Genomic DNA, 11,714 nt, shown 5'->3' on the forward strand with positions numbered 1-11,714 from the left:
CTAGGGTTATGGATAAAAAGAAGAAATTGTGGAACTATTATTGTTCAGTTCATGGTTGTTCTTCATGGTCCAAGAAAAATCCATAATTAAGTTTTCATCAAATTGAAGAAATTTTCAAAATATTATTGCCGATAGATAATACTCCCTGAATATCATGAGGGTTGTTAGTAAGTAAGGGCACTAATTTGCAAACACAATGAATAAATTTCTAAATTTAAATCACTTTGCCCAATTTTCCCACATAGTACCACATGACCAGCGTTAAAAACTGCCTCTCTTTCTGATATACAACAAGAGTTTTCGTTGGCACTTAAATAAGAAATGTTGGTATTCCACAACGGATAACTTTATAGTTATAACCTCAAAAAATGCACATTAAATTGTAATGCTAGAAACAAACAAGATAGACATAAATACTTGCATTAAAATTTATTTATGAGATATTTGAAACCTATAAAATATCAAAAAAGTCAAATAACCGCAGTTTAATAACAAAATTACTAATAATAATGGGAAATAAAACGAATGTTGTTCAAATTAATCCGTAAACACGAACGGCAATGTCAAAATTACATTGTCTAGGAGCTTACCGCTTTCGCCGCTTGATACGCTTGCATCTTAAGAATTATCGCACGGATTTCTTTACTTGTCGCCCTCATGTAAGGGCAGATGGACCATGTACCGTTGCCAGCCGTGTATATCAAGTATATTTTTAACATAAAAAATGTTTCTATTTTGGGGGAATGATAGCTTGTCTTTTCCTTACGGCATACGACGCATTGCCTTTGTTAATATATTTTTAAAGCTGAATATAATAAAACATACGGACAAGTTTTAAAAATTTTATTCCCCGTCTATGGCTTATGCAAAGATGAATCATGTGTGTCTACGTATCTACATATCTACGTATTCAGTTAAATGATATTATTTTTTTGAGTTTTGATTAATGTTTTAACAATAAATGAAACCCCAAAATGTAACACAATAGTCAAAATGTACTTTAACATACGATTTTTAGAAGGGTGCATAAAATTCTATAATATGGTTTCAAAGTACTATTTTACTACTTTGCATGAACTGCAGTTTGTACTTTTAACTCTGTAATATTAGAGCCTTGGAAACAAATTTAACTTCCAAGTACTAAAATCGATAGTAAACGTTTCAAACTTCTCAACTGGTCTAAATTGACACTTATACTTTACTTACATGTAAAAGCTATTTTCGCGCATAACACAGTGCTCAAAATTTGAATTGGGTCACCAAAAAATAGGTCGGTTCGGAATTAATGTAAAAGGTTAATCAATCTTAGAACAAGTTGTATCATGCTAAAGGAAATTTTTTTATTTTAAATCAAGTATGACAGGTGGTATGACTTTCTTTTTGTTCATGCAGACATTTTTAGTTGGATTTAAAAAAATGACTTGAAAATATAAAACGATTTATTGTTGTAATTGTAATAGATGGCTTTGAAAATAAAACGTCCATACTTTTGTGTATCGGGTACATATAAAATTTCAGTCACATATTTCACTGCATCCATAGGGTTGAATAACGTGGGATTACAATGCAAAGTACAAGGTTTTACAACTACACTATTAGAGAACTGTTAACAATATATAATTCTATTTGTTTACCATTGTACATTCTATATATAATACAAATAATACAAAATACAACTACTACAAAAGTAATAGGGAACAGTTTATCAAGTTAAAGCTGATTTCGAATAGCACTTTAACAGAGGATCAATACACACTTCTGGATAACACATTTCCCCAAACCATAAATTTCCCACAGAGATCTGTTGAATAAAATATAAAATATAAACCATCCGGTTGAATATTTATATGTACTTACAATAAAAAAAGTATCTCCGAAGTAAATATCTCGACAGTCGTAAAAGTCCATTCGTTCTTTCTCGAGTGAGAGCAACAGCCAATGAAACAAGGCTAGCTTTTCTCGTAAAACTGCTCTGGAATTGTGAAATTTTAAATGAAGTTTCCTTAGAGCATCGTTGCAGGCTTATAATCTAAGAAGAGTGTAGTCAGCCTAGCATACAAAAATGGGTATTTTGCAATGTTTTATCTAGAAATAACATAAAAAATCTTGCAAACAATAAAAAACATTAAAGAAGTTATGTAATTATGTAAACTCTTTAGTGATATTTGAAATGCTGTGACTTCATGAATAATGGTCGTATCGAGAATAAAAAAAGCATCTTGAAGCTTGAAAATTCTAGTTTTGAAATCTGGAGATGAAACATTTTTTTGGTTCCATTCCAAAACTACAACTTGTCCGTAGCTCATTCCGTCTCTTTGTTTCAGCATCCTCTTCGCCGACATAGTGGGTTTCACTGTGCTGGCATCACAGTGCACCGCTCAGGAATTGGTCAGACTGCTAAACGAACTGTTTGGGCGATTCGACCAACTAGCAAATGTAAGTACAGTTAATAGTTTAATTGTAAATAGTCAGAAGTCATTGGACGAATTGGAGGTACTTGCACCTGAACTAAAAAATGTCTCATATTGTAAATATCTCACGAGAAAAACCAAAGCCTCATTCACCTCCGTTAAGGCTTGATATATACAGGATGTATCGTTATAGACGAGCACCAGTCGCGACAACTTTAATGTGCACGTATGTTTGTAGAAGATGACACAAATCTAACAACACTTATTGTCAGAACTGTCACCAAAAACACTAGAATTGAGTTAGTACCAATTTTTTAAGCTTAATATATCATTTAACAACGATAGTAGTGAATCCTCGTGTCACATACAAAAGTAAAGTAATCTTGTTTTATATAAAATATTAGGTGTCTTCTGTTTGTTTACTTTGTGAAATGTTGGACCTAATGTTAAAACCTAGAGAATTTCTATGAAATAGTCTGTTTACTTTCATTCTCTTTTAATCTTTATTAACATGTACAAAATGTTGAATTTATTAGAACTATGTACCCTTTTTAATAGTTATAATTTCCATACCTGTGATTAAATAAAAACTATAAACTCGATAAAAATACTGTTTTGAAAAAAAAAATGCTACAAGTAATTTATTTTATCATTTATAATATTAAAAAAATAAAATATTTAAGTTTATCCACATTTTAGAACTGTCTTGAACGTAAGACGTGTCGTTTCCGGGCAAATAAATATTTAATTTATATCCATTCTTTTAGTGTCTACATTAAGTATGTTTTTCTTATTTAGATATTTATTATTTATATCTTAAAGAACAGTTTTTTTTTATTTTTTTTTTATTAAGAATTTTTATAATAATATTAACATTCATTTCTTTAACCTTAGCTAGGAATCTTTGACTTATTTTTGTTGTTCTCGGGCTAGCTTTTGTGAGGGGCGTACCTGCTATTAGAACCCCTAAGCCCGCCCTTATATTCATTTCGGTTCTTATTGCGTCTAAGGCCACTTCTAGGAATAACTATATTCTGAGGTAAAATTTCCTAGTTTTGTGTAGATATTTGTTGTTAAGTAACTTTAACTACCAGCAGCAAATTATAAGTAGTCTTATTAACAAACCCTGTTCATAATTATTACTAATAAGTCTTTATATTCTTCTTTGCTAGAGAAATTATAAACTTTTTACCTAAAAATAGTATTCGTATAGACTTAATGAAAAGTACTACCTCGAAATATCAATTGTAGTAACAAAAAACCTTATATTTAGAGAAAAAGTCAAGATAATATACAACCTTTTAGGTTGTCATTATAACTCAGGGTGTTTTAAAGATTACAAGTTCGTATAAACTACCTTTAGTACAGGCCATAGTCCTCATCCACGATTCACGTTTGCATCACTTCTACAACGATAACCTCGTCTAAAATAATTTTTTTATATACAGGGTGTTTCTGAAATAAGTGCGTTCTTTGAAAAGGATGATAGCCACTGATGGTCTAAACTAAATGCATCTGTTTTCAAGAAAATTGAGAAAATTAACCATAAATGTAAATCGACTCTGTGCATCTTGTGCACGTGCACAGCCAAATTGCGTCGGACTCGATACATGCGTGAAGCGCCTCTCTAATTAGCTGACGGTCCACGTGACGTCTACAATCAAACAAATTGATGGTAGGACAGTATGTCGTGTCCTTTAGTTGTTTGTTAAAATCATCACGTTGTACAGAAATCTCGGTTCCAGCAACGGTTTTCAGTGAATGCGCGATGTGAAGTTTTTGGTGACAGATTTTTGACCGTCGTTTGGAAACATGTTTATTAGCAAATGGAAACAACTGAACAATTTTTGTAGAGCATATCGTCTATTGGTAAGTAATTCGTTTATTCATTTAATTTTTGTCTTACTTTTAAACGAGATTTGAATAAATTTCAATATTTTCGGATACAAAATTTAAACCGTTAGAACCGCCATCAGCCCTTTTTCACTGCGGCGCGCGGCAGCTTCGAAATCAAAGGTACAGCTGGACGCCACACCAGGGACGGCTTTAAATTTGTTTCAACTTGCTTTAGACCATCAGTTGCTCTATAAAAGTTGCTCATTTTCGCACCCTTTATCACCCTTTTTAAGGAACGCACTTATTTATATCAAATATATTGAGATCAAATAAAATTATTGATAGCAATTTATAAGTTTAAATTAAAATTTTTCTTGAATAAGACATGGTAAAGGGAAAAAGGTTTAAGTATAAAAAACATTATCATTTTGGTCAAATATCGTACATACCAAAGGTATTATTGGAAAAACATAATCAAAATTAATTAGTAACAGCAAGTGATATAAAAAAAATAAAAATTTGGAAGATTATTGACTAGTTACGAAAGAATTGGTCAGAGACAGATGTTGAAAAGAAGTAAAGTGGGAAAAACCCATATAAATAGAAATAATTATAGTGGAAAATAGTAAGATAATTAAAGTTAGTCAACCAGTATAAAAAAAATTTAAAGTTGAGCCAAAAAAAGGATTCAAAAGTCCGGTCTCTTAAAAAGGACTCCAATAAGAATCCAGGACGAGATTCCAGACACATAAAAGTAAGCAGCAGGCTCCGGCTATCCAGAAATCTCAAGAAAACGAGGATTACAGAACGAGATTCCAGACGAATAAAGTAAGCAGCAGGTTCCGGCTATCCAGAAAACTCAAGATAGCGAGGATTCCAGTACGAGATTTCAGACGAATAAAGTAAGCAGCAGGTTCCAGTTATCCAGCAGTATCAAGAAAACGAGGATTCCAGGAACGAGGTTCCAGACGCATAAAGTAAGCAGCAGTTTCCAGCTATCCATTAACTGCAGGAAGATGAGGATTCCAGGATGATATCCAGGCCGAATATAAGAAGGCAAGCAGTTCGACAATAAAAATTGACAAGATATACGTAGAGGTAACTTTGTGCACAAAGAATTACAAAATCATATAAGATAAAGCTAGCAAAACCTATAGGAAAATAAATTTGATATAAAAACAAATTCTTCATCCCTGATAAATATTAAATAAATTTAACTACACTATACGAATAATATTAAAAAATTTCGGCCATATTAAAATTTTGATAGATATTAAGTATTAAAGTAAGCATAGTAACACATTGAGAAAGAAATTTTAAGATCAAATTATATCGCTTTATGTATAGGCAATCAACAGTACACTATAACAAACGATTTGAATACCACTATATGAAAAATTCTCAAAGTGTCACAAAAGTGCTATAAGATAATTCCAAATATTCTTGAAATTGTGCCTGACATTTCACAGTTATATTTGATTGTTATATAAAAAAATAATAAACTAATAAATTAATTAATTTCTGATTAATATGTTTTGTTAAGTGTGGTGTGTTTGGTTTTCTGCAGAGTTTTAACCTCACTTGAACTCACTACTGAGAAGGGTCGAAAGCTAGCCAGGGTATAATTGACAACATAAATTACAACAGACATATATACACAACAGGATCATAATTATATTAATTACACAAACAAATCACTTACACATAAATATTTCTACTCATAACAATATATACTCGTCTCGTTCAACTCTGAAAAGTGCAGCGAAAATATCATTTTGCACCGTATCACCCCAAATTGCACGACTTTTCATCTAGTTTCAAATACAACTTCATATCCCCTTCCCCTTCCGGGTCGCTGGAACCTCCCCCCGTAAAATGTCGAAGTAGAAGCTGCCAAAACTCGTCGTTAAACGTTATTGAATTTACATTTCAATGAAGGAGACAGTTGTTAATTCGTAAGACGTATAAGCCCCCATTAATTTTCAAACTTTCCCTTCGGAGATTCATCCCCTGCGATCCGCCTAAACGTTCGGGATTATCGGAACGGAGTTAATTTGGAAAGTGGAATATTTATCCGGGGGTAAATAAGTACTTACGAAGGTATTAATAATACGCTTACATTCGGATGATGTATCTCATCGAGGATAACTGATTATTTATGCTTGAATAAAGTTTACATTTAAATGTTCACGAACATGGGGCAGAAGAGTTTAATGGTCCCGTGGGGGTTGCTTTTTTCTCAAAGGGTAACGCGGAAAGTTTTTAAGATACATTTTAATATAAAATATATAGCGGAAGGATTAATATAAAAATGAAATATAAGAGACTTTGTTTGTTTGAAAAGAAAATATATGTATCTATTTCTCGAAAAGGGAAAATACGGGGTATTTCAGAAGATAGTAGTAGGAAATTAAAATATATAAAATTAATAAAATAAATTGTAGTATTCAAAACAGAAGAAAAAATGTTGTCCTTGAATATATTACAAACTTCATCTCCTTCTGGAATTTGGAAATTAAAAAACACTATGTTTATAATTTTGCGATAGAGGTTCTCTGTTCTTTTAATTTTTGCTATTACATATTTGAAGATATTTTTATCTAGATTTTCGATACTTTTATAATCTCTGCTTTTTTGGCTAAAAAAGATTGTATATATAAAAATCTATAAAAAATCAGTGTTCTAAATTTTTTTATCGTATGACAATCCAAAACCGAGTTCAAATTCCTTGCTCCCTATTTGCTAAAATCGGTTTTTCCGACCCTTCTTTAAAAATGGAGTAGATTAAAGGAAAATCACATAGACATTATATAAAATACATACTCAACACTAAGTTGGAGATACTAGACATCAAAATATTATGTTTGAGCTCCTCATGCCTTATACGAATGTCGCTGATTTATGAAATACAGGATATTCAAGGTTTAAATTTTATTCTGAAATAATTGAGAAAATTTTGGTAGCATGACTGAAAATTAGTAGTATTGGGTTTTTTTAGTGTGAGAATTACGAATTTGAAGCTTATTTTGCCGTTTTTTTATTTGTTGAGCTATGCTTAATAAAGTTAAAAATCTAAAAGAACGTTCAATTCTACATAAAAAATGTATTCTTGTTTAGGTCGCCTAACTTTATCGTTTCTGAGTTATTTGCATATAAAAGTGTATTTTGTGGTGATTTTTTATTGTGGCGTACTGGCAAGGCAAAATGTGCCTTGCCAGTACGCCAGCGAGTGATAAATTTAAATAATGAGGTCCAGAAAATACGCGCTAATATTTATTGACATGAAAATTTGACATAAGCCTACTTAGAAAATTTAAATAATGAGGTCCAGAAAATACGCTAATATTTATTGACAAGAAAATTTGTCATAAGCCTACTTAGAAAATTTAAATAATGAGGTCCAGAAAATACGCTAATATTTATTGACATGAAAATTTGACATAAGCCTACTTAGAAAAAAAAATAGAAATATCAGCACCTGAAAGAAAATCACCACAAAATACATTGAAACTTTTAAATGCAAATAACTCAGTAACCGATAAAGTTAGGCGACCTAAACAAGAGTACATGTTCTATGTAGTATTGAACGGTTTTTTTAGATTTTTAACTGTTTTAAGCATAGCTCAACAGATAAAAATATGTATTGATATATACCGGGTGATTCAGTTTGATATTCGCGGCCCCGTATACAATAAATGCTGTAATGGTCGGGGCCGATTTAGGTGTTCTGATAGAGGTTTTGCTCCCACAGAGCCTAACCCGAAAACAACAGGGGCACGTTAGCTAGATTGCTAGCTAAGGCTGAGGAAGTGCAATGTAAGTACGTAACTGGCGGCGACGAAGTACACAGGTCACGACATAACAGCCCGAAAAACTATCGTACTTTAAATACCAGCACAAGCCGTTAAAACTTTAAAACCACTATAGACATCCATTAACTAATTAGTGTAATTATAATATCGCTATGTTATGCATAAAAATGTTTTTATCACAGAATTTTATAGAAGTATCTGTTTGTATTACGGTGAATGACCTGGTTGAGATTTATTAATTACTACGAGGGTCACTCCAAAAGAAATGCACAACATTTTTTCAAAAATCGAACTTTGTTCTACATTTTTACTGTTCACAGAAGTCATAGAAACATTCTTCCCGCTTGTATTAACATTTAATTCAACCTGTTTTCGCAACTCGCGGTGTCATGTCGTAGCGCTCCGTCAAGATAGTTGCTGCACTTGATGTTGGTCTACAGCAATTTAATTTTACAGTTGAACCGTTGTATCTTTACGCTCACATCATCAAGTATAATCGTATGAACTAAGATTTCAAACGAGTTCAAATCAGTGATTGTGTTCATGAATTACTGTTCATTTAAGAAATAGTGAGGATTCACATTTGTAATCAAAACATGTTTTGTGATTTCTTGTATTATAACAATAGGTTAAGATCCACCAAAACCAAACAAACTTAACCTCGATTTACTAAAACTACCACATAACTCATAGAAAATCCATCTGTGACAATAAAGAACGTAGGCAACCGTGCTAGTGAAATATACCTATGTCTACATTCACAACAAACGACAATATGCCTGTTTCTTTCTCATTCATCAGGAATCATTAAAAACATCTGTCGGAACTATTGTCAGTCGCACAACACATGAAGGATTGTCCTTTTCTACCATTAGTTGATCAATAATTGAACATTTGCCTTTTATATCGATGTATGTTGATGACATGAACGTAAAGATCCAACGGCTCAATTGTACAGACTCCCTATGATGTGAAACCGAGACACTGACAAACATTCACAAGCGATTGAAGAAGGTGTATAGGAATGACGCTGTTGATCGCAGTACAGTTGTTGGGCACGCAGATTATCTGGTGAAAGTTGACACGCCAATAGTGGTGACCTCCCGTGTAGCGGCAGACCGAACACTGCACTGACTCCTGACAATATACATCATATTCACAATTTGATTTTGGTTGACAAACGCATAACTGTGAAAGAACTTTCAATCCAAATGGGAGTAGGAGAAGCGAGTGCAGCGATCTTTTGGAACAGTACAAGAATTCTGGAGATGACTTTCTTATAAGAATTATGACAGGAAGTGGCTGCATCACTTTGAACTGGAGACGAATAGGCAATCGATGGAATGGCACCGTGCAAACTCGCCGAAACAGAAGAAATTCAAAACTGCGCCTTCAGCAAGCAAAGCGATGGCTACTGTGTTGTTTGTAGACATCATGCCACACGGAACCGCTCTCAATTCTGACACGTATGTGGCAACCCTTAAAAATCCTCATGCTCAAATGTGTCACGTTCGAGGGAATCGGCAAAACACGATGTTTTATTGTTCGAAAACCACCACCGAGATCACAAAACTTGGGTGGACAACATTGAAACACCCACCCTATAGCCCTGATCTGGGATCATCATTTGCTGACTCCCTTGTGAAGACTGCTAAACAGTGGCTCAAACGTGCTAGTCCTGACTTATACTGTGCAGGTATATGAGCCCTAGCTTCACGGTGGCGTACGGCAGTTAAAAAGGGCGGAGATTATATGGAATAATGACATTTTGTTCCAAGAATGTATCAACATACTGTAAAAATATCAAAGGTGTTGAAAATAAATTGGTCCTATTTTTGTTTGTTTGTTTGTTTAATGTTCCATGAACCAGTTTGTAACAAGACCTTCCATAATATTTTATTGTTTTGTGCCTTCCATTTCCAAATGGAACAAGTGAGCGCACTTAAAAACTTAAAAAAATATAGTCCTTTAGCGCATAGAAAAAAAATCAATATCGGTGCAACAGTTTAGTGTAACAAATATATTTATTTGAGGTTATACAGGAATTACACTTACAAATATTTATACGTGATACATATTTGTAAACACCCTGTATAAATAATCACAGAAATCGTACTACGTACTAAACTTTGACAGAGGTGTTCGAGATTAAATCTGAACACCTTTACTTCCTCGTCATTTGCAAGATAAGGCAGAAACTAGCTTTTATGTGTCGACATATGGACTTGGGAACTTTTTCACTAGATCCTAAATAACCAATAGTGAGAGATTTTGTTATTATTTTTTACATTTTCAACTGTTTCTGAGTTATAAGCATTTTCAGTGGTACGACACTGTCAACAGTGTCATGATATCTTTAACTTGACAGCCTATCCAAGTAGTTCTCATTCAAAATTCCCGCTAATTTGAATACTGCGCTCTGATTAGCTATTTTAAATACTGCGCTGTTATTGATCAAGGGGTGCGTTGAGGGCTGCTCAGAGTGACCTCAGACCTAGTTAGATATTAATGGAATATTTGAATCTCATCTGAAGAGAAGAAAATACCGCCAATTTACAGAAACTCTTTTTTTTGGTCTTGGCTAAGTTAAAAACAATTAGAATGTAATTATTCCTCCCTATATTTGTCACAAATTGTTGTCATAAATCTGTAAGCCTGTCGTAAAATATAACATATTCCCATATTTGTTCCTTCGCCCATATAGGAGGCACAATTATTACAACACCGTTCGCTTTCTCTAAGGAATATATTAGCAGAGCTTCTGGTTACGTTACACATATATGTATCGAATTTTATGGACCGAGAATACTGACGACTTGCGTCATGTTCCCGGTCCATAATGGTCGCGGAGACACGTTCCTTAATTGTAAAACAAACGAAATTACTGCGACGGCAGGTACAAACAACAAATTGAGACATTACGATGCTGAACAACAAATAGCTTGCATTCCATAGAAATAGCTAAGCTGGTACGAGTAGTAATAGCAAAATTAGGCATTTCTGGTTGCACTACGTACGTACTCCCCAATATATGAATGTTAGAATTGTTAGAAAATATATTTTTCTATAATAGAGGAAATGGTGGTAATATGGAATACTACTTTTTTTCCATTCAACAGCTTTATGGCTATTATTTATCGATTTTTTTTAAACATATGATTCTAACGGTTTCTTAAATACATATAGCTAGATGTGCAATTTGTTGTTCCTTTTTATAATTTAAATTTTTTTTTTTTTTTTGTATCCTCACCTATATGTCAGTTGAGATCTGTGTGATTATAAAGACCCAATCAAAATGATTAGCTGTATTTCTATGATTTGGTATTTTGCAACTGAAACGGAACAATTATTTAGGCCAAGAAATACAGAGTGTTAAAAAAAGAGTGTAAAATATTTAAGGAGGTAATAGTATGAACCAAAATAAGCAGAAAAGTCGCAATAAACATGGGTCCGCAAAGTAACGGTTGCGGAGATATGGAATGTTTTATGTTTTTTAGCCCTTTTTTTTATTTTGCAAAAACGTTTTGTATTTTCTTATAATAGTTGGTTGATGTTTAGTGAAAGAAAACTTGTGTACTGAGAACAACTGTCAAGTGCGTACTGTTTATTTCACTAAACATCAACCAACTATTATAAGAAAATACACAACGTTTTT

At 33.0% G+C, this 11,714-nt stretch overlaps 1 protein-coding gene across 6 annotated transcripts in view; it reads left to right on the forward strand.

Annotated features, from left to right (window-relative positions):
• Positions 1-11,714, forward strand: part of LOC108904553 (Ca(2+)/calmodulin-responsive adenylate cyclase) — a 350,154-nt gene that overhangs the window by 233,634 nt on the left and 104,806 nt on the right. For all 6 annotated transcript variants that reach the window (XM_018707158.2, XM_018707159.2, XM_018707162.2 and 3 more), the window contains exon 5: positions 2,325-2,436. In XM_018707158.2, the coding sequence (XP_018562674.1) occupies positions 2,325-2,436 (112 nt within the window). The remainder of the gene's footprint in view (positions 1-2,324; positions 2,437-11,714) is intronic.

The sequence above is a fragment of the Anoplophora glabripennis genome, unplaced genomic scaffold, assembly GCF_000390285.2.
Source record: "Anoplophora glabripennis isolate ALB-LARVAE unplaced genomic scaffold, Agla_2.0 scaffold99, whole genome shotgun sequence".
NCBI lineage: Eukaryota > Metazoa > Arthropoda > Insecta > Coleoptera > Cerambycidae > Anoplophora > Anoplophora glabripennis.